The sequence below is a fragment of the Copadichromis virginalis genome, linkage group LG12, assembly GCF_057382275.1.
Source record: "Copadichromis virginalis isolate Kocher_CV1m ecotype Utaka linkage group LG12, C_Virginalis_male_GT1.1, whole genome shotgun sequence".
In the NCBI taxonomy this organism is placed as follows: domain Eukaryota; kingdom Metazoa; phylum Chordata; class Actinopteri; order Cichliformes; family Cichlidae; genus Copadichromis; species Copadichromis virginalis.
In genome coordinates this window covers 4,699,111-4,724,013 of record NC_140629.1, presented here as the reverse complement: position 1 = coordinate 4,724,013, position 24,903 = coordinate 4,699,111, and the positions used below count along the sequence as shown (strand labels likewise).

General features: G+C 39.9%; 1 protein-coding gene across 1 annotated transcript in view; it reads right to left on the bottom strand.

Annotated features, from left to right (window-relative positions):
- Nucleotides 1-24,903, bottom strand: part of galnt9 (polypeptide N-acetylgalactosaminyltransferase 9) — a 103,672-nt gene that overhangs the window by 22,949 nt on the left and 55,820 nt on the right. Inside the window, exons 5-6 of the mRNA XM_085474433.1 lie at nt 23,339-23,536; nt 13,774-13,891 (exon numbers count right to left, since the gene is read on the bottom strand). Of these exons, the coding sequence (XP_085330559.1) occupies nt 13,774-13,891; nt 23,339-23,536 (316 nt within the window). The remainder of the gene's footprint in view (nt 1-13,773; nt 13,892-23,338; nt 23,537-24,903) is intronic.

The following is a 24,903-nucleotide window of genomic DNA, read 5'->3' as shown; positions in this document are numbered from 1 at the left end:
GGGTCATGCAGACTTTATATTATGTCACATCCAGCTTGACAGCTAACGTGTTTGACAGACAGGGAGGAGAATTATCCTGCAGTAGCAAACAGAAGCCTCGGGATTGCCCAAATGAGTGTAGCACTAGCTCGCGGGTCCATAGGGGTTCATCTCCGTGTTTCTCAGCTATTCTCGGTGCATGACGAAAACATTTACCAGCAGGTTTGAGGAAATATCAGTTTTTAAATGTGATATTTAGATGGAACTCTTGAGCTCTGCCAGTTTTGCATTGATTTGGAAAACAAGATATACCATGATGTCATTTTTAGCCACACAAACACACAAATTCTTCTTCTTCTACTGTGACATTTTTCACAGAGTTTCTCCTTGATATACATTCAATGAAATTATGCATCATGCATCATGTCCTATTTAGATGCATTTAAGATTCCAGGCAGCAAAACGGACGGAGATGCCCTCCCCAGCACTCGGAACTGACTTGGAGGCCAAAATCCTGCACGAGGTGCTTTTTGAAATGCTCATTAGGACAAGAAATGCTGATAGCTCAAATGCTCACAATCTGCTTGGAGCCTGATCTTTTTCTATGTGTACATTTTTGGCCCTTTTCACTAGTTTACAAATGTATCGCATTTGCCGTTTATCGTCCTATACACTCGACATGTACATGCTCACGTACTTGGTGTAGTACCCTTAAAATCAATGCTTTAGTTAATGGTTTCTTTCTTTGGAAAGTCACACCCATCAGATTATTGACACTTTGGAGGCACGTTGCTAGAGGTGGTATTGAACAGGAACTTTAAGACCAATTCACAAGTTAAGAAAAGAAAAACGGGCTCTTGCTTAAGGTGTCACATTGCAAAGCGATATAATCCAGCCTACCTGCCTAATTCTGACCAACCTTGTGATTTTTTTTCCTCCTCCATATGGAGCTGAAGATAATAAAAACTACACTGGCAGCTGAGAACTGGAAATAAACTTTTATAAGAGCTCATCCCTTTACGTTCAGGTGGCTGTGTATATGTAATATTCCTCTCAGCTATAGTGTGGTGACTTGTGATAAAGGAAAATTTTGGGAACTCTTTGCATGCTCAGTGTACGTGAAATATTTCCACTATCAAAACTTGGTTTGTGGGAAAGCAACAATTAAAAAAAAAAACGAACAGTCTGGCATCCTGCAGTGACTGCTGCACACACATGAATTTATCATCTGTACTTGAGCACACATCCGAGCTGAGTTTGCGCTCCCATCAGCATTTAACATTTATCTTAAATCCCAGTTGTTAGTCTCTCACAAAATCACATCAACACCAGAAGATCTGTGAATCTTATGGATTAAGATGCATCACGCAGTATAACATGACAACAACAACAACAAACTTAACATGTATATTTTTCATATAACATGCATTTTTCAAAAGCAACTCTAATTATATGTTGTTTTTTATTTACCAGCTGTGACAAAATGGCTTTGGTGGGTTTTTTTTGTCCTGAGGTTACCTGTTTGTGTGTGCGTGTTTGACATCAGTCTTGAAGGTTTTTACACAGTACTGTTTATTTGTATCTTGCAAGGAGCATGGCAAAAAGGTGCAGCAACTGATTAAAACATATACGGAAAAACAGTATGTAACGCAAAAAATAAGTTTGTACAGTTCGAACAAGCTTGCAAAGGATATTTGCTATGACCACCTTAATTCTTCAACACAGCCTGAATCTTCTTTGTCATGTAATGTAAAGTCTTCAGGGATAGTTCTCCAGGCTTCCTCAAGGACATTCAAAGCTCTTATTTGGATGCTGGGTGCCTTTTATTCAGATCATTGTCAAGACGATCCCACACTGCTTCAATAATGTTAAGGGCTCTGGGGAGGCCAATCCATAAATAGTCTTCCATTGTGTGTTTTTCTATGTGTTTGTATTTCCATGTCACGGCTCGGGGCAGCGGCCGTGTGAAGAGTGGAAGGAGGACTCAAACGCAGCACTATTTCAGACGTGAAGGGTGATTTATTGACAATACTGAACATAAAGTGGAGATGGCAAACAGAACTAAGGACGAACTAAACTGGGAGAAACTGCACAAAGGAGTGGCAAACCTGAACATGAAGGGAGAACAGCAGGGAGAGCACGCAGGGAAATTCACCGGGTATGAACACAGACGACGCGATGAGGAGCAGAGGAAAACACACACTATAAGTACACAAAGAGACACTGGGAAATCACACACAGGTGGGGGAAACAGCTGGACCTGATTAACCTGACGAGACAGGGGAACACTAACACCAGGGACCAATAGAGGGAGCACAAACCCAGAACCCAGTGTCTAAAATCCCAAACACAAACCATCCCAAAACAGCCCAAGAATAATAATGAAAGTAATAACAATAAAGAACATAAACACAAAGTCACTGAGTCATGGCCGCAGGACCATGACATTCCATCAATTTCTGATTCATCACTTCACAAAACCTGCTGCCACTGAGTTTCAGTTCAGTTCTTGTGTAATTTCACATAACTCATAACTCATTTCTCCTCGTTTCCCTGCCTTGAGAATTAGTAACAAAGTGGTTGAAGACACAATCTAAACTTGGTTCTTTTCTAAACTGTCTATGCGCAGACACAGCACTGGTTCATCCCTCATGTTAGGTGCCCTTCTATGTATAGATCAGTGTTCAGTGGCTTAAAAAACCCCCCAAAGTAATCCTCTCAAAATGGTCAGGCACAAGGACTGGACAGAAAATGAGTTAAATGAGTTAAAAAGCAGCCAGTGGTTTAATAAAAACACTGAAAGAGATTCAGAAAGCTTGTAGAGAATTATTGGCAAAACTGCTTTAAAGATTATAAGAACGTCTGGCTCCTTGAAAGCAAAATGATGGGAAAAGAAATGAGCCGTTCAAAAGTTTTGCAATGTCCTGTATGTGCAGACTTTTTGTCAGTGAAATTGTATCAGAAATCTGCAAGCTACAAACATAGGCTATTACAGATGTGTAGTTGAGATCAAGATCTTAAAAATGGGTGTGATGAGACCAATCTGCTCCTGGACTGTAGCGGCAAAGCACCACAAAGGTGGTTTCACCACTTTGTGTCTGTCTGCCCATTACAACTCTCCAAGCTACCATCCAGTACTAGATGATGAAAGGATGTACTGAGGTCATCCAGACTTTATACTATACCATCCTATCTATCTATCTATCTATCTATCTATCTATCTATCTATCTATCTATCTATCTATCTATCTATCTATCTATCTATCTATCTATCTATCTATCTATCTATCTATCTATCTATCTATCTATCTATCTATCTATCTATCTATCTATCTATCTATCTATCTATCTATCTATCTATCTATCTATCTATCTATCTATCTATCTATCTATCTGTGTGACAAGTATTCATAAACAGCATTTTCATGTCTCTTACCACTTAATAAATGACCCAGAGGTATACACTTTTATTTTAATCTTAGAGGAAATTTAACTCCTTTAGAGGTCACTTAATAGGTTAATTGACGATTCTACTTTGACATTTAAGTGTTATTTTCCTCTCTCTTAGAGGGCAGGGGAAGATAAACTGATACATGGCGTGGTTAAAAAAAGTATACAGGCCTTTAATCCCTGCAGTCTGCACAAAAGGCTCCAGTGCCAGCGCATTTTAGACAAAGAATTGTATTCATCCTCAGAAATGTGGGATGGATTCTTTTGCCGACCTTTGTCATGGAAATTCTTTGAACTTCATGTGGAAATTTTTTTTACCAATACCTCAGAAGAAAGCTGTGAAATTGCATTCTGTAACCTCTTGGGGAAGTAAGTTGCAAGCACTGGGGAATTTTACATGTCTATATTCTCAACAGAAACACTCTCAGTCAAAACCCAAGGGAAGTCTTTTTGTAGTATATTATTGCAAAAAGTCCCACCTATTTCAAAGAAATGCTGATTGAGGGTGCTGGCAGACCAGACGGTATATTTACAACTTTTCTAATGACTGACATTAAGATTTTAAAATATCAAGGGATTTTCTATGATGTAGTTTTCTGTCATATGAAGGCAAAACAGCAACACACAGCAACACCATTTCCCTTATTTAAACAGGTTTCAAATTATAGAAAAAAATCGAAACCTTTGACCCCTGCGGAGCTGCTTTTTCTGTTTGGGTTCACTTATCCTCTAAGGGTAAGGGGCCACTGCAAATCAATACAACACTGTTCTGAGTGATCACTTTCATTCTATGAAGAAACATTTCTATCTGTTTGGGAGTAGTCTCTTTCAGGAGACTACTTCCCTGATCAATAGGGCATGAGGGTTTACTGAGGAGTTTGGTCAGTATGAAGACATGCTCACGTCTTCACAATCAGCACATCTCAACCCAACTGAATAACTGTGGGAGATTTTGGACCAACATGTTACACAGTGCTCTCTGCTACCATCATCAAAACAAGAATGGGGGAATATGTTCGGAAGACTGTTGTTCTATACATCCAGTAGAGCTCTACTGAGTGAGGGCCAAGATTGGAAGCATAGAACACAATGGGTGGCTTTTCCTGTAATTTGTCACTCATTCGTCCATAGCTCCGGTGTTAATTCAAACCAATGCTAATTTCCAGACCAGAAAGCAGTTTCAAGTACCAACACCCTGTTATCCTCAGATAACAGAAATCTAGCAGCGAACATAGTACTCACAACAGCACGACATGCTTTGCTCTCTTCACACTAGTCCAATATTTCTCTCATGAATTGTAACTTAAAATGATCTCACTGAATAAAGCAGCACGCTTCAATTTCAAATCCACATTTGAAGAGTTAAATGTGTGTTAAGTTATTCATAACATATCAAACTCCATCAGCAGAGCAGCATGTGTAACTTTGACAGCTCTCTGGGACCGACTACAGCAGCGGCTAATTAGCAGAAATGATAAATTCCCATTTTTACAAAATGAAATTTATTTAAAAGGTTGACAAGTATTCAAAATAGCAGTGAACAATGTGTAATACGTTTTTTCCTTGAGCAGCGGATACTTTTGAAAGACTGAAATCTGAGCACCAAGCAAAGTATACCTATATTCATTCCCTGTGCCTTACCTGGCGTGAAGCCACACCCTCGAGCCATTATTGAATGCTCTTCAAATTTTACTGATGTGTTGCAACTTGAGTGAACTTTCATCTGTATTAGTTTTTAAAAAGTAATTCAGGTTAATTAATAGGAGACTCACAGAAAGTTTCACTTAATTACTTGCAGAGAATTACATGAGAAAATCAATACCTCATTTAAGCCACAAGCAGGGGCGGATCTACAGGGGGGCAAGGGGGGCAACTGCCCCCCTGCTGTAGAGCCGGGAACTTTATACCTAAAAACCGTCTTTGTTTTCTTAGAAGAGATAATGATACAATAAATAGTTTGAAAGTGATTTTGTTGATATTTTGTTGACTCCATTTACATATAGGGAATTTTCACATACTTCACTGAAGAGGTATGTGCCACCCTGCCTAGACTTCTCGCCCCCATTTTGCTCTCCCATGTAAAATCTTTTAGATCTGTCACTGGCCATATGACTAGTGTCATATTTATGAAGTATCCACAGCAACGCTTAGCGTCATTTAGCACAAAACAACTGGAAATGCTGTAGCTCCCCAGAGGTCAGAAAAATCCACTTAACAGGAAGTATATTTATCACAGTATATTTTGGTCGTTCAAGAAGCTCACAGTCACAAAGTAGTGCAGCACATACATGCCAACTTTATACTTTGATTTATTTTCAGGCACTCATAGGAACCTCTACATTAATAAGTATTTGCTGTTCTTTTTAAAAAAATCTCTATTAGTGTGATAAACTGCCCGACTAGGGTCAGAGAGGATGGGTGAGCAGCTTGTCTCCAGACAACTCCCAGTTTTTAATCACCAATCAGTCTTACATGCATGTCATTTAGAGAAAATACACGCAGAGTCCACAGCCCATCAGCAAGAACTTTTTTTGCTGTGAGGTGACAGTGCCATCGCTGGGCATCGTGCCTGCGCATCCATAAAATGGAGGCTGTTGATGGAGAGACAGACAGACGCGTAGGCCCTTTTAACTACGCCTGTCAAAAGCTAATTCCACCCAGTTGCTGCCCTTCCTCTTTGATATGCCGGCTGATTTGCTGCTGCGGCCAAATCAGTGTGCGCAAGTGCTCGTCAAATGCTTTGGCCTTGTCAGATCATTTCAAGTTTTCAGCAAGAGTCTTAGACATCTAACACAAGCAATTACGTGAACAGATTAGCTAATGCTGAGATAATGAATGGGATGAGCCAATCTGCCTGTCAAGTGTTGCTGTTGTTGTTTTCTGGTGATGATGCTGTCCACGGAGAGAGCATTTGGATACCTCTCTATATAATTCGATTGTCTTCAATGGTGGGAGGATGCGAAATGCACAAATCTTGTGAAATAATCTTAATTACCTTGTCAAAATGTGTTCAAATTAGGGTGGGGGTATCTGCAGTCACTACTGAAGGAGGTTTTTAATGAAGTTTATGATTCACAGGGATAATAAGTAAGCTGACAGGGCCTGTCTAATTACTTATCCCTCTGGCTCTGAACGCCAAAGTGGCAACTCTCTGAGGTACGCTCATGCCCAGGAAGCCAAGTAATTTTTCCAAAGCCACTTGAAGCAGAGGAGTATGCTCGATGTCATCGTTAAATGCCAAACATAACATATGTTCTCAAACATACACTCTATTGTGGTGTAAATTATGGACACAGTCTGGATCTATAAGACACGAGGAGACAAGAAGGCAATATAAATCTTAAATTATGCATGCACCAAACATGTCGATGCATAAATCCAAATCACGTATAATAATGTCAGCACGAAAAAGCATACGCAGAAGCTCTCTGCTTTGCCATATGGTCGCAATAAGTCCTTCAATAGCTGGGGTAGTTCCTCTGAAACAATCCTCGATCTGGGTCTTGTAACTTTTACTGCCGCATCTATTCTCATTTGTCTTTTCTCCCATAGATGGACTCGGGCTGGAACATACAGTAATGAACCATGAAGTAAGTAAACCCGAGTCTATTAAGCCCCAACAGATTGATTCAGCCCCTGGATAATGCAGGATTTAAAAAAGACAAATGCTTGATCAATATCCAGTGGTACTGTTGCTTTCACGTTGGTTTTATCGATGGAGAGCAGATAGTTTCTCACATGTTGTGGCGAGAGAATGAATCACGCCTTTGACAAGGTGATAAAACAACGCACGGTTATAGTAAAGGATACCTTAGTCAACACTGGTCACTGAAGAGACAAGAGACAGTGGAAGAAAACAAGTTCTTAAACTGTTAAAAAAAGAATTCAGCATAAACATCGCCGCAAATTGTGTTTATTTCGGTGTGAAAACGCGCCACCATATGGGACAACCATATTGGACACTATGCGATGCTTTGTCCAATAAAGCATTCCTCATTATGGCATTTGTCCAGTAATCCCCCACATTTATCTCCTTCTACTTGCAAAAGTGTAACATGAGAATCCCTCGGAGGCATTAGATTTGTTCTCATCTTTGGAATGACTCACTTTGTTGGAAAGGGCTCACATATGGTGAGCGCCCACTGTCATTTGCCGTTTGATGGACATGAGCATGATGTTGATTTGGAAGCTGCCAGAATGGCTGGTGTCCACAGATGGCTACGGCTCATAACGACATTTCTGTCCTTTCTCAAGGTGACTGCTTTCCGCTGCGGAGGGCTGCAGCCTGGAGGAGGAGTCTGAGTCGGTCACGGGGAATAGTGAAGATATATTCTGTGTGTGATCTGAATATCCCTGAATGCTAAATGAAGATAATTCCTAGTGTGACATATGTTAAAAGCCAGAGAGGGTGGCTTTATGTAAAAGGTAGCTTGCTGTGGGTTTCTCAGAGCTGCCCATGATAGGTCACCGAAACCACAAATGCGATTAACATTTAGTATTGTAATCCTGGTACAGATGCCGGATGAAGCTCTTTATTAACATCGCATTATTAGATTCTTTGAGAAAGTCGACAGCACACAGCAACCGGATGACTCTAACAGCCCTGTCTTCATTCATAATAATTAGATAGACAGTATGATGATAACTTTCAGGGCAGGAAACAAAATGTAGCATGAGAATTTCTGCCCTCGAAGGGAAAGAAACTATTTAATACAAATATTCTCTCACATGTGAAACACAACGTATTGTTAGATGGAAAAATCAACCGATGAGAATCCATGTGTACAGTCATCATATCCTTTACAAACAAACACATCCGGAGGCTGTCGCCTTCCTTTGAATCCATTTGTATCTTCAAATCCAGATGGCTTGTGAGGTTGATCAACTGTGTTAAATTGTCCAGGCTTCATATTTGTATCAGTGTGGCAGATGTTCTCACAATAAACTGAAAGCAACATCTGACTGCATCCACCAACTGCTACGAGGCTGCACCTGTTATAGTACCACCTGAAGTAATGCTTACTGGTTTATCTTGAATTTATATTTTCTTTGTTTTTGTTTTTTTTTGTTTTTTGGGTGGGTGGGGGCACTGTTTGCTTTCATTAAACAAAGCCACCATCTGGAAAAAAGTGGTGGGTGGCATAAGATGCAAAGCACTAGCTGAGCTGCTGGGTTTATCGTCTGATAATCAGAGTTGTTGCTCAAAATATGAATGTATTACACATGCACATTCTGTTTAATATGCTTCTGTGGAAGCAAAACGAAGGGATAAGCCTAAAGGATCAATCTGTAGATTTATTAACCAGCTACAACTTAGAGGTGGATGCCACTGTCACCTTGTAATGAATAACAGATTTTAAAACAGTGAGTTGTGTTAAAGAAATCAATTATTAGCAAAATAGCGAAAGACAAAAGTACATTATCTGTCTAAAGGTTTTACTTGAGAAATATTGTATTTCAGACATTTGAGTTTGTAATAACAATGCACAGTGCTTAAAATTTGCAGCTATGCAGGGTCATAATGCTGAAAGTGACTTTTAGTGACACTTGTGAATAGTGAATTCTGAATGTGGATTTGTAAGTAATGAAATTTGAAATAAGGGATTAGGAACAGGAGAAGTGTAAACTTCATCCTACTCCTTTTTGAGCACACACATTCTGTAGACGTACATATATACATGAAAACTTGATGTTTTCTAAGTTCTGTTTTTGTTTTTTCTCTTGTTATTTCAGTTATATTTGCATGTTTGAAATAAAATTCTATCCATCTATCTACTTTTCTGACCTCAGCTTGTTTGACAGCCTCAGAACATGAGCAGGCGTTAATAAGCAACCTGCAGCTGACATCAACGCTGTTTCTTGCACTGAAACTAGCGCTGCTTCATCTAAATGCTAGCTAGCTATTTTAAAATGCTGTATGATTGCACAGTTACTGTGTCACCTGCCACTTAAAAGTTTTTAAAAGTTAGAAGCTTTCCATCCATTAGTTGTCAGTCTAACACATAGAGACGACAACCAGCTGCACTCATACTCATGGGCAATTTAGAATGACCAGTTAGCCTAATCCCACTAACTGCATGTCTTTGGACTGTGAAAGGAAACCAGAGTACCCGGAGAGAACAGACACAAACACGGGAAGAACATGCAAACTCCACACAGATGGTGGAATCAAACTCAGGAATGCCTCGGGCTGTGGGCAACAGTGCTAATCACCGCGCCACCGTGCTGCCCAAGCTAGAAGCTAAAATCCAAAAAACTTTGATGGAAGTTTAAACATGAGGTGTGATGTCATCAAGGTTAGTTTGTTAGCCTAATATGTGAAAGGGACCCGAGTTTAGGACTCACTTAATCTTCAGTATTGTGCAACTATCTTGAGCAACCCCTTTTTTCTATATATTTTGTTGGGAAAATGGTAAATAGAGATTTATTGAAATGTGCAAACGTGTATGAAAATGTAGTGCTCGAGGCAAAATCCTACAATTCTAATGAGCTAGAAATCAGTATTTGGTATGGCTACCTTCAAAATACTACAGCTACAGCTGAAGAACATAAAAAAAAAAAGCAAGAAAGTCTGACAAAATAAAAGTAGGGAGGTGTGACTCAAGACTTTTGTGAGTCCTAAACTCAGATGCCTTTCACATATTGGGCTAACAAACTAACCTTGATGACATCACACTTCATGTTCAAACGTCCATCAAGTGCTTATCTAAATTTGACAGTTATTACAACAAACCGGGCAACAGGTCTAACCTGTTATGTAGTGTCACATTGTAAATGCATGGGATTAAAAAATGCACTGATCTAAAACCAATATAATACATATACTGGACTGTTACATGCTATACTTTGATCCCACCATAATAACTCTGCTTGGGATGCAGAAAGAACCAAGTGAAGTGTAATTATGTCCCATTCCTGTCTAGCTGCTGGTACTGCTACACTTTAATTAGCTCAATTCTCCTCACTACAGAGAGATTATGAGCAGATGCCTTGAGGCCCAGCCCAGGTGGGTATGGAGATGGGGCTTCAAAGAAGAAAAAAAAAGATTCTTTTTTGGTTCATTACTCCTGAAAGGAGTTCCTGGTGAGTTTAATAAATGTCATCAAGACAAGCAGGCCACCCCATGAGATCACACTTCACAAGGTTCTTGGACTGATTGATTAGACTGTTATGAAAATGAGACAGATTTCATGAAGCAGCTTGGATGGCTTCCTGATGGCAATGTAAGCTCATGGGCATATTGTGTGGGTAAACCCATCTAGACTCTAGACTTTTTCTGGCAGAAACATGGTTGCCATCATAGTTTGGCGGGCAAAAATGTTTACGAATTAAATTTCTGCAAGTCATAAAATGGTATGCCAGACTGACTTTGTTAGATTAGGATGTGAAGGGAAGGGCATGACTGAATGTAGCAGTTTTAGTTTAGCATGGCACAAGTCTTTTACTAAATGCATTTAGCACTGTGTGAACACAGAGTACACAGTGCGTTTAGGCAGCAAAAATGAGCTGCGAGCAGCTGCATGAAGCTAGCAGAAACTATAGATCTGCCTGCAGAGTTTGCTGAATTTGATGAGTTTCCCAGCTTCATAAACTTATAGGGCACAACATGTTTATATATTACTCCCAGTGCTTGAATTATGTCAAATTAACACCTTAATCCTTTCATTCCCAGAAGTGCCAGACATTTATTTACTCACTGGAAACAGAAATTGATGGAAGTCCAACACTTATATAGCCTAAAACCAAAAAGAAGCCCAGCTGCCTTCATTTCAAGTGCTTGAGAATACTCACACCTGCATGACTAAGAATCTGCACAGACCTTTCTTATTTATATTTATTATTTACAAAGAGAAGTAATGAAACCTGAGCTGCTAGCATTTGTGGACTCGGTTTTCTATTTTCCTCTTGCTTTAATGTGGTGAAAGAATTAGCATAAGCATAATTGCCACATTTCAAAAGGTTTCCTTTTTCCCCTGTTTCAGTGGAAAAAGCAGGGACGGCAGCTGGAGGAGTGACCCCTGGTAGATTTTGTGTAGTATTATATTTGCGAAGTGAGTATCACAGTATCACATAGGAATTTGAAAAATGAAAGGCAGTGTCCAGGTCTACTGGGGCTCTATATCAGCAAAGACTCAGTGAAGCAGGTGTGGGAGACACATTGCAAGATAAATTCATATTGACACTTCTGGCAGAATTCACCGTTACTGTCCCAAAGCATTTTTCTCTGTTTGCAAAAGGGGCCTTGTGGTAAGTTCAAACATGCCATCTGCAATTATTTACAAGGGCAATGAAAGATTCTCTGGAAGATTAAAAAAAAAAAAAATCATTCAGCACAAACGCATTTAATGCATTCCTTTATTTGTTGTGATTATGTAAGCGAGAGAGTGATATCACGAGGCTGCAGACGAACTCTATGTGATCTTTCATCAGTGTGATTTGCCTGTGCTGTCTCTCTTCATTTACAGGTCCTAGCTTATAAATGATTTCACTCCTGAGCAAACACATCGGTGAGAAACCCCTCCTCCCCGGTTTTATTCTGTTGTCTACCTGTCAAAAGTGACACCGCACCACATTGCTATGTGCAGCCTAATCAGCCCCTGCACATCCCTTCTGCCTACGAAAGATTCTTTGCATCCCTCTTAGACACAAAGGAACAACTCACGTTAGATGATAACTATACCATAACCTTTGAATGTGAACCCTGCCTCTCATCAGGCTCCTGCAGTCAGATGATCCTGGGCTCCTGTGAGCTGCCCTGGCTAATTGTTAAACATGTTCTTGTCAATCAAACCTATCCCAGTGGCAGCTCTTCAACCGGCACTACAATGAGCTGCCTGAGCCGCAGTAGCCAAAGAGGAGTAACCGCGGCTCACTTGCCGGGATCCCGTCTCCATTCTATTAAAGGCTGTACATTATGAATGGACGAAGCTAGTTGCTGACTGTCGACCTATCAGGCTTGTGTGTGTGAGCTGAATGGCCTGTTTTTTCGTGGCATGTGTTTCATTTCCACACACAAACAGGCCAAACAGGAGGATAGGTAATTGCCTTTGTGATGGCACTCTGTTTGCAGACAGACGGTTATTCTTCTCACTTTATGAATGAAAAAAAGCGATAGTAAATATTCAGTGAGAAAAGAGAGACAATGAGGAGCTGGTGCGTATCAGAGCCAGTTAAACTATATCACACAGTTCAATAGAGTTGTTCTAGGTTTATTTAGCTGCTGTAGCTGAATTGATCTCCCCCACGAACATCGTCTAACACAGCTGCATGGTTTGTTAGGTGCATATAAGCAGGGCTGCTGAAAGTGAAAACTCTGTAAGCTTGGGGGCGGCTGTCAGTGGTTGGCACATAATAGAAAATAGTGAGTTATTACTACATAATAATGGTAAAACTACGAGCTAAAGACAGAAGAGGCCAGATCATTGTATCATTGTGCAGACGGCAATGAATCATGCCATTTATATAAACAGGAAAAGCCACTCTACGTGGAATAATAGAAGGCTCTGAAATAATCACCAGCAACTACAAACGTCTTCAATAAAGCACTGCACAAACATGAAAACATTCTCCAGCCTCTGTTTAAGTGCTCTTTCAAAGGCAGCCGACACTTCAGAGGTGTCGTTGATGGAATCTCGAGATTTTGAAATGTATGTGGGCATGATGTTAAATGAAGAGTGGGATCTTTCAAGCATTTCTCATTGCAATAAGCCCAAGGAGAGCGTCTCGATTCAGAAAGGTTCCACTTGGCTGGAGAGAACCATTTTCTGAATTTAAACGCTAACCAATTCTTCAGCAAGCCCTTCGCTCACATGAAGCGTTAAATTCAACTCAAAGCAGCAGCCAAAGAGATTTACATTTTCTGTATACAAGCTTTAGAGCCTTTGGGTTGGCTAAAGATTTGCATTAAGGGGATTTTTTTATTTCCCTCCTCCACTCCCATCTAAAAAACTTTGGAAAGTTTAATCATGGTTTCTGTTGATGCCCCTGGGTTTTGTTTCTTAAGCTGTATCCCTCCGGCTGTGAAACATAAGAAAACTTGATCATAAGCTGTTCCAAAGTCTGAATACAGATTTCACAAATCATTCTAACAAAGACTGTTCATCTAAGCATTACTCCCTCAAATATTGGCTCTGTAATTATGGCTCTTTGTGTGACAGCAGCTTTGAAGGAAAGCCTCATTAACAACATAACTTTTCTCGCAGCTTTTCTCTGAGAAGTTTCATCTCTCTCTTAACACAGCGGCTTCTCATTTAGTTTAAAGAGACAAAACAAAGTCTACCTTTAAGGCTGTTTATAAAAGTCTACATTGTAGCAGCAGCTTGGGTAATAAAATGTGGTCCTTACCCGCATGCCCAGCTCGATGTTCTCACCTCCGTAGACCTCCATGCCAGGATCCAGCAGACCGATCTCACCAAAGTATTCCCGATCTACCACGAAAGAGCAGCCGATCATGGCTGGAGTTCTAGTCGGGCAGAGTGAGAGACACAGCATGCGTCAATGGAATTGAACCGCATGAAACCCACCTTTTTTCTTTAAGTCCGCTAAAAAGATCAAACAAGAACAAAAAAATAATAATTTAAGGTTTCTTAATGTACATTAAATGCCCAGACAGGTTTAAGTGGGGTTTTAAAGCTAAACTTTAAACCTCAAATACTGCAAATAAATGTGTGTTGCAGATATTCCATGTACATGTCTTTGTATAGCATAGAAAGACTGTTTCCATTAAGGCCCAATCTTACAGCAGACAAGAGATGAGAAAGAAACAGCGTCCTCCAACAGTGAACCTTTCATTGTTCTCTTTTCTAGTGTGGCTTTTTTTAAGAGCAATGTGTAAGATTTTTTGTAATATATAAGATGGTCTCGTTTCTCTAGCAGATCATCATGCAGGTTAGTTTTTAGAGGGTTTCTACAGCAGTGCCTAATGTTCGACAAAGACACAGACAAATTGCTGTTCTCTGAACTTTAAGTAAAACTTTAAAGAAAGCCAGATTATGACCAAAGATCCAAAACTTTTATACACTGCTTTTTTAAATGAGGAGAAGACTGAGGCTTGATTGACTGAGGGAAGGTGTGGAAATGCCAGAAAGATGAAAAAACAAACAGACACTAGTTCAGTTTAATTTTAAGCACAAAGACTGCGCCTCTGTTGTTTAACCACCTTTGCTAAAGGTGCTGAAAAAGAACAGCTTATATACCCTGCAATAAAACTGAATTTTTTCAAGCCTTAAGACCACAATTATAAGCTTAAAGACCCCAACTGCTCAGTATTACTGAGGAGACTGGTAAAGGTGCAGGAGAACTATATTAGTGTGTTATTGAGCACAAGCAGTTACTAGCTCACCGCAGCAGCCACTCTGAAGTACATGCCAGCAGGGGTGAGTAAGTTGTTTTATCAGCCATGAAATCTCCACTTCAGCCCAAAATTCTGGGCACCAGTGATCCAAATGAGAGCCACGTGACAGCTTCATGGTATATTTTGTTTATCTAATTATTTAATCATTCTGGCAAATAAATTTCATGCGTAGTAAGACAAACCTATCAATGGTTGCTATAATAATTAAAACAAAATGAAACACATTATACAATATAAAGATGAAAATAAAACATCTACCAAAATTTAGCTGATATAAAACATTTAGAGGGTGCATGTTTTTTTTAACAAAAGCAAGATTTTCCATCTTCAGTAGAAGAAACGGTCCCACTTAGTTGACAGGGCTACTTTCAGCACTATTATCGGTCCCATCTAAAGATAAGATAAGATAAGATAAGATAAGATAGAACTTTATTAATCCCTCGGGTGGGTTCCTCTGGGAAATTCGACTTCCAAAAAAAGCACAGCAACGACCGAAGTTACAGTTACAGAACTGTTATATATATATATACACACACACACACACACACACACATATATAAATACAGAGACAAATATAAATAAAATATACAAAGGGGATAAATAGAATAAATAGGAATAAAAAATAAAAATACAAGTGAATTGCACATTTCAAGTATTGAGTCTCAGTATAAAGTCTCAAGTATAAAGTGCTCAGAACAAAGCCCCATTAAGAGCACTATAGTCATACAGGGTCTTGAACAGCATTATTTTTTAAAGTGACCAATGAAAGCATGGATTTTCTATCTGAAATGATGCCTGAGGTGAGTTCACCATGTATTACACAAACATGCACACACACACACACACACACACACACACACACACACACACACACACACACACACACACACACACACACGAATGTCAGCCACTTCAGTCTGACAGACAGGAAGTACTGTAAAGTGCTGCAAGAGCTGCATTTTGATTCACGGACTGTATTAAAAGAGAGCATTAAGCTGTATGGCGTGCAAGCCAAAAAGAAAGGTGCTTTTAGGTTTAAACCCCATATAAAAGGCTGACTGAAATATAACCATGGGCTGCTACTTTGAAAATCCTGCACCAGTAGATAAATAAAAAATTGACGCAGAGCTCCGAACCCCCTGAACCAATATATCGCCAAGAAAGCACTTTCACCGTTTGTTTTTGTTTTTTCATAAATGTCTTTAGAGCTTGACATTCACAGTATATACGTCTCATGAGCTGTGTCACTTTAATTTAAAATAGCTGAAAATCAAACACAATAAAGAAAACCCAATTTAAAAGTGAAACTGGCTTGCGATCACAGATTGGCAGTTCTAGTTAAACACTCTCGCAGTAACAATTACAAGTCTATCTTTTTTTATGAATCACACTTGCTGAGTTCTATACTTTTATTTCCTGACACACAGTCTTGTTTAAATTATAAGGGGGTGACAGACAGGCTTTCAAGTGCCATCATTTTTTACTGGCTGTGTAGATGAAAAAGACAGACCCTGCACACTCTCGGCCTGATTCATTCTATCCTTTCACTTCCCTTGACAAGTGGCCTTCCTGTCTGTACTGCAAACTTTGTGCAAACCTCTTTGAGTGCTCCCTTTAGATTAAGCTTCCTGGCAAGGTAAACACGTCTCTCTCCCTCAGTACACTCTCAGCACCGTATTAAGCTGGACGCATCTGATAATGAAATAAAATCCTTGCACGATTGAACGTTTAGCATTTTTCCACACTGTGTATTTTATATTGTGAAACAAACATCCTCAAATTGATGTCCTGCATATTTGTATTTTTAAGTTAAGAATAAAGAAAAGGGTAAATTGTTGCCAAGTTTGGTGGCAACATTATCAAGCAGGCCTTTTATGGTATTTAATGGCATTAAATATCCAATTAAATTAGGCTAATTAGGCCAATATATTCCAACATATTCTTAAGACCAGAGTCTTAACTGGCAAAGAATAATATATGAAGAAGGAAAGAAAAACATTTGTATCCACTGGAATGACACTGACTATGGCACTGATTATGGTAAAGTGCTTGAAATAGGATGAGGGCTAAAACTGGTAATTAGAAACCAAGCGAGGGAAACCTGGTCTGATTAAAAGGGACAGCATCCATCCCACTTTGCGTGGTGCATCTGTCATATAAATATAATGATTAATGTATTCATTTTTAAATTTTAAAATAAAGTAATGAGACCACAAAGTAGAGTTGCTTCTCTGCAATTTCCCTTCAGCTGTCAAGCCCCCAAAACACCACAGAGACCGAGTCTGCTCCCTGACCACCTAAATTAAAGAAACAAAAAGCAAAATCAACACATGACAAACTATTCATATGGATCTAATTAAAATTAATGACTTCTACAATAAAACCAAAAGCACAAACCAAATAAAATTAAATAAAAGAGCATTAGATCTTACTCATGAAAAAGTTGGGAAATGGTTTGATAGATGACCAAGCAATTCTTTTTTATTATCTCTGAAACCTTGAAATATATCAGCTAACGGCCTGGTTCAGTCATCCGCTCTGCCCCTCAATTCTAAATGATCCAATCCCTTAAACCCAATAACAGACATTCCTCTTTTGTTCTACTAACCATTTCTGGTCCTTATTAAATGCTCATGCTTATGCTATTGCAGAATGATTATCATTTATATTTGCCCAGATTTTCTAATGGGCTCTGCTGGACTAAATGGTAAATGGCCTGTATTTATATAGCGCTTTACTAGTCCCTAAGGACCCCAAAGCGCTTTACATATCCAGTCATCCACCCACTGGTGATGGCAGCTACATTGTAGCCACAGCCACCCTGGGGCGCACTGACAGAGGCGAGGCTGCCGGACACTGGCGCCACCGGGCTCTCTGACCACCACCAGTAGGCAACGGGTGAAGTGTCTTGCCCAAGGACACAACAAACCGAGACTGTCCAAGCCGGGGCTCGAACCGGCAACCTTCCGATTACAAGGCGAACTCCCAACTCTTGAGCCACGATCGCCCCTAAAACATTTGGCACTAAAACGCTGCTGTTGGTAAGTGGTGCCATGTCAATATAACGGCCAAAAGGTGCGGACACAGGCCTTTCTGTGGCTGGTCTTTTCAGAGTTTCCCTTTCACAGAGCAAGATTTGGGGCGGACAGTATTTAAATGAACTGTGCAAACATGAGTTATTAAAGTGTGCCATAGAAAATTCTGTTGAATTTATGCTGAAAAAAAGGTCACATCTTATTTTGCATCCATGTCTTATTTGGCACTGGAGGATGGCTGAAAGCTGTGACTCCTCAACCCGAATCTTTAGAACTAAGCTCCACACGTCTCCGGTCCTTATTAATACTGTTATTTTGATAACATAGAAAATAATTGAACTGAACTGAATTCCAATAGTACTGAATGTATTAAATTCCATACTGGAACTGTCAATGGGATTTAAACAGATCTGAAGTGTGTTTGAATTGTAATGCTGGGAGACCTGGACTTACACTGCATTATTTTGGTTAGTACAGTATTTACTTCCACACCAGGCCTGGTTGTTTTCAACCAACCAATTTAGGCTACGTCCACACGTACACGGGTATTTTTGAAAACAGAGATTTTCCGTTTTCGTTTTAAAAAATAATCCCGTCCACACGTAAACGCAGAAATGAAGGAAAACGCTGCTAGGAGCATGCCAAAGCAACAGGTGGCGATATATTCATAACCGTGCAGAAATGTTGGCCAATCAGAAGTCTAGAAGCCTCGGTGGGAAAAAGTAAACAAAGATGGGGCATAGAAGCAGAACCGAGTTGTATGTGTGGAGGGACAGTAACTGTGTGTGTATATGTAAGCATTTAAACACTGCAGAGAGAACAATTAACAGTAACAGTATTGTAGAAATTCATTTCACTGAAACAATAACGTGGCGCACAGTGTGACGTCAAAAAAGGTGCACAACTTTGACGTTGCGTTTTCTGCGTTTTCTCAGTTTTTCTCGTCCACACGTAAATGCAAAAACAGAGTTTTCAAAAATATCCACCCTGGCTGGAGTTTTTAAAAATCTCCGTTTTCAGTCACCGAAAACACCGTTTATGTGTGGATGAAAGGTGCAAACGCATAGAAAAATCTACGTTTTCAAAAATACCCGGGTACGTGTGGACGTAGCTTTATTGCACTCTTCATAAAATACTGGTAATCATTAATGGGAACTGGCTTTGCTGTATTTATAAATTACAATGAAGTGAGTAGATGATCCCCCCAGAACTTTAACCTCCCCTTGGGAAATGTTTGCAGTTGCATCATCATGCTAATTTGCTCCTCTTTAGTAAATCTGACTCATACCAAATATTCCAGTACCCCTGTTGGAAACCTTGCATTCAGGATTTTTTGTAAGTCATACAATAAACTTATCTCAAGGACTCCTTTCATCTGTATAATAGACTATGGTGAAAATTAGGAACATCCTGTCTCAGAATGATGCTGAGAAAATAGACCACCCACCTGTGAATTCCAGGTTGAGCTATTGTAATTACTTATCAGAGGGATGCACTAATAGTTCTCTTAAAAGCCTCTACCAGATGCAAAAGTGAGAGAACTAACAATGACTAGCAGGACAGATCATTTTTCTACCCTGTTAGCTTCTCCTCACTGCATTTAAAACCCTTCTCACATACAAACCCTTAATGATGCTACACTATATCGCAAAGACCTCGCTATATCATCTCAACAGAGCACTTTGCTTTCACAGTGCTTTCTTGTGGTTCCCCAAGTTTTAAAAAGCAGAACATAAAGGACAGCCTTTAGCTATTAGGTCCGTTTTCTTTGAAAGGAGCACCTTGTTTGGGTGCTTTTCGGGTGAGGCTTAAAACTTCCCTTTTTGATAACGCTTATCTTTCGGGCCGGATTAGGTGACCCTGCAAGGTTTCATAATTATATGGGTACAAGCACACGCTGCTGGAGGAACTCCCATAATACACTGAGCACCTCTCCTCTACTCTCTTTTACTCTGCAGGCATTTATATGCCACTATTGCATGCTATTAACCTTGTGCCTTGTTTCTCCTGCAGTTTGTACTTTGTCCTCTGTCTGTTTGTTACTTTCTGGAGCTATTTGGGAACTTTTTTTTAGTTGTGGTCTCCCTATGCTCTTCTTTTCTCTCTTCACTTCATCCAACTTGTTAAGGCAGATAGCCTGGTTCACGAGTTACTCTACATAGTATTGCAAGGTCTTTATGCAGTGAAAAAGTTATAGACAAGAAAAAAAAACATGCTAGTTTTCTCCATTACAAGAACATTCAATAAACTCTTATGCAAGTGGGTTAATATAAAACACAAAGGGTCTGGCATTGATTTTTGCTAATATTTTGCATGGGCGAATGACGCACACTTGTATTGCTTCCTTTCAGCCAACGCTGTTGTTGTGTCTGTATTTTGTACCTGAAGGCACGCACAACAGAGATATCGTTGCGTGCCCTTCAAAAAACAGGAAATCATAAGTCACAAAACAACTTCTGGAGTCCATCAGACATCACAGATTGATGGTGTAATCATCCAGTGGATTTCTCATTTAACGTCACGAGGTTTAGTTATTTTTAGTGTGCAGATGGTCAGCCTGCAGGACTCATCCGCCCCTTGCAACTCTTGTCCTTGTCTCCTGCTTGCAGTGTAAATGTCTGATAGATGTATGCAATATATGGCAAGATAAAGACTCCGTCTCTTCCAGATGATAAAATGGAGGTAAAATTCTCCATTAGATCTTGATTCAAACAGCTGAAAAAAAAGAAAAGGTTTCTTTTTGAATCAGTGCTTTTAATTGATGGAGCCACATCATCAAAATACATACTTCTGCCCGTGAGTCTGCTTCACAATATCTCCAAAATGCTTGCAATCTTCTGTTCTCACAACATGTTTGTGCCTTCTCGTACCCTTTTACCCTCTTTGTTGTTGAATGCATCCAAACGAGGGGCGATCGTGGCTCAAGAGTTGGGAGTTCGCCTTGTAATCGGAAGGTTGCCGGTTCAAGCCCCGGCTCGGACAGTCTCGGTCGTTGTGTCCTTGGGCAAGACACTTCACCCGTTGCCTACTGGTGGTGGTCAGAGGGCCCGGTGGCGCCAGTGTCCGGCAGCCTCGCCTCTGTCAGTGCGCCCCAGGGTGGCTGTGGCTACAATGTAGCTTGCCATCACCAGTGTGTGAATGTGTGTGTGAATGGGTGGATGACTGGATATGTAAAGCGCTTTGGGGTCCTTAGGGACTAGTAAAGCGCTATATAAATACAGGCCATTTACCAAACAACCAGAGATGTTGTGAGTGAGCTTCTGTTTTTGATGAGTAGAAACCTTGAGGAAGCAAGCAGGAAAATGATTTCCAATAGGAATCCACCCAGCTGACACACTCCAGCTGGCCCTTGAGGCGATCTGTTCATTTTCAGCAAACTTTCAATAGGGAAGATGAACCAGCGTGAATGTCTACTGTTATCATTTCTTTTTATCTCAACTCTAGCAATTGATATTTGGTAATACATGATTCTCGTGGAGTTTTGATAAGACATCCAATATTTAGGTCCACACTAGTTGTTTGTATGAGAACACCCTGTACCAAATGAAATTGTTATTGCTTTTCCAGCACTGGTCTGTGGTAGGTAATGAAACTCTGGCTTCCAATTCATGTTTCTGTTGCCTGTGGTCAGAACTGAACAGTGTGTGTGAATGTCTTGGTGTCTGGGATAATGGAAGACATCGTGGCAGTACACATCAGTAGGTTTCATGCTTATGGCTTGGTTAAAATGCAGTGTCCAGGACATTAAGTGATACATTTACCTGTTCTGTTTATAGCAGCAATGCTGTTTGAACATAGGTTTACACCAGCAGACAAGAATTATTGATTCCTTTTAGCGCTTTACAAAATCAGCACTGACATTCTGCAGGCATTTATTCATCATTGTGGAGCACAGGGTTGTACATTGACGTTTCAGATGTTTTTCCTGTTATGTTGCTAAAATAAATAAGTAAATTAAGCTAATATTTGTGGTGAAGTGAAGGGGAAGAGCTCAGTAGTCTCACAGCCTGAAGAAAGAAATGGCTCCAAAGTCTGGTGCTACGGCAGCAGATCCTGTATCGCTTGCCAGATGGCAACAGGGTGAACATGCAGCCACAGATCCTCATTGATCAGGCCTTTGGGGTAGCCAAATTTAGCTACTTTACTTACAGTATGTGATCAGTTCGACTTTTGATTTTTCTGAATGTTTTTGCCCTCTACTCCTGTCACTGATCTTTTAGTATTTGTTTTGTGCTTGTCAGTATAGGAATCTCAAAAACGTGGTGGATTTTCATTTACGAATCTAAATCAGTTTAAATGTCTGATTAAATGGGTCACTCCAAGTTCATGTTCATACAGAGATGAAGGCCTGTTAGCGCATTGCACATCTCAGATCTTTAAAAACAACACCCTTTTCCTCCTGTAAATGCTTGTCTTTGTCAACAGATGTATTACTGAGTCTGTGCAGTCTGAGAAAAGAGGAAATACTTCTTCTTTAACCAGATGAACTGTGTTCAGAGAACACTTCAGCTGGATCCATTTCACTGAAGCATCCTTGAATGAGATAAGAAAAAATGCAAGTTTTATTTATTTGTATAGCTCAAAGCTGCCGATCTCTCGCTACCGCTGACCCGCACCTCCTTGTGATTATATTTATGTTTATGTGTCAGGATGCGGCATCTTCAGTTCAAGTTTGATGCTCTACTGTAGCACTAGTTGTAAAATTGCACCAGGGATGCAGCAACATTAAGCAGTTCAGCAGCCCCATAATTATGGAAGAGGAAAACCAAGAGCTAAGCTGAGTCAGGGGGACTTGACCTTATGTTCTTGGTGCTTGCACTGCCTTTGGCCTTACAACACTAAAACAAAACTGCTACGTGATTACAGATATGTATTATAAAGCATCATAAGAAAAGTTCAGTGCATCTTTAAAGAGTTCTATATAACACAAGACTATTAACAAGTTCACTTGTTTTTATTCCTCTAATAAACTAAATTTAAGCAGACTTCTAAACATTACAGCTACTAACAATCGTCAATCACAAATTTTCTACAGTCACAGGGGACAAATTCAAATTCATCAACAAGTTCAGCTCCTGTCCCCATCCTATCCACACAGCCAGAACATCTGTAAGAGCAACAAGAGTTTAAGAAATGCTGATGTGCTACACTCTTTTTCTTTAATGTATTGCATTCCAGTAGAGTTTTGCCAGGGATACACAAAAGCATTTCTAGAGTTATATAAAAACCCGACAGAAGCATATGCTCTCCTTTAATCTAAGGTGGTATATTATAATACCCTGCTAATAGCCAACACAAAGTTACACTAATGACACCACACCGCTGAGGCCCTGTGCTTTCAAAATGATATTTTTCAGTGTAATTGGAAAGTTTTCTAAAGGCAGCATTTATTCATGTGTTCGTGTGGCATAGTAAACTATAGTGTGCCTCTACATATGAATAAGTCATATCCCAAGGCTATTCATATTTCATCAGACATCCTCATCTATAATGGACACTTTGCACCGGCTGAGGCCCTCACCTGATAGGGGCTGTCTCATCGCCCCTGTCCAGCCACTCTTGTGGAGGGATGATGTACATACACCATAGACCCCAGTTGTAGCCGTGGGCGGCATTAGCGTACTGCTGCACCTCGAACGTGTTGTACTTGATGTTGTCTATGGCGGGCAAGATAATGCGGGTATGATCCTCCTTCATCCGGGTCAGAATAGGTTCAGACCTATGGATAAGAAAAGAGACAGAAGTTAAAAGCTGGCTTTCTGGATTAGGTATGCCGAAGATTCATTGCATAGTTGCAGGAGGTGAATGAAAAGAGTGAGAGGTGTAGAGTCTGCAACAGGGCAAGTAACAGATCTGTGCATATATTCATTCTATCTGCAGAGGTTTGAAGCATTAATATTGCAAAAATGCTGGTCAAATCTGACTGAATGGATAACTTAACTGAATATGAATGTAAAGTGAAAGCTGTGGATGTGTATGTGCAGGAAACCAATGCATTTAAATGTTAAACAAAAAGTTCTTTAGTCAATAGTTACAAAAAATGCAAGGAGCAGCTACAGATAGCTGCAGACACTGTCTCGACTTTTAAACCATTGCCACACTGACATGCTTTTTCAGTGTAGATGCAGTCTGGTAAACCAGCATTTATTCAACTTTCAAACCAATTTCCAGCATCTGCTTCCCTCTCCTGTTGATGATATGAAGTTCTTGCAAAATGAATTTTCTGTGTAACGACAAATGATATCATATTTGATATCCCTCACTCACGAAAATCCAATGTCAAATAGTGACACGCATTACAGAGAGACGCTTGCAAGGAAGAGTCTGAGACAGCCCTGCTGTGATCGTCATCTCATGACTTTTTCCCTCCCAGGCAGTTTTGGCTGGCACATATTAAATGGACTACACGCTTTCAAGACTTTAAAAATCTTAAGGCAACATCGAGATATTAATAAATGAGATAAAACCAATTCACAACTATCTTAGTTACAGCATATAAGAGAAGTTACATGGTGAAGCTAAGACTCCAGTATGTCCATCCATCCATCCATTGATTTTTCTTCCGCATATCTGATTCAGGGTTGTGGGGGGCTGGAGCCTGTCCAAGCTGTCATAGGGTGAGTGGGTACACACTTGACATGCTGCAGAGCTAACACATCGAGACGCAAACATTCATGCTCACATTCACACCTACAGTCAGTTTAGAATCACCAAAATGCAGTTCTGTTAATAGCAAATGTAGTAATAGTTAATAGTTCTGGTATTATCTTCAAAGGAAATTAAAAGACATTTAGAATGATTTGACTCACTTGGTCTATAAAACATAGCACTGCATACCATGCAATAACCTCTCCTTAGCTTGGCCATGGGCAGAACACAATGACAGTCATGTGCTTCTGGCCCTAGTTACATTTGTATAATCTTCCTATGCTAACAGATGATGTCCTCCATATTTTTAAAAGAGCACTTCATATGGTTCATATGCTACTTGGTTATGGGAACACTTTTCCAAATTAAAAAAGAGAAAGAAAGAAAACAAAAACTGGCTGCAATCATTACTTGATAAATGCATTTCTTTAAAAAAAA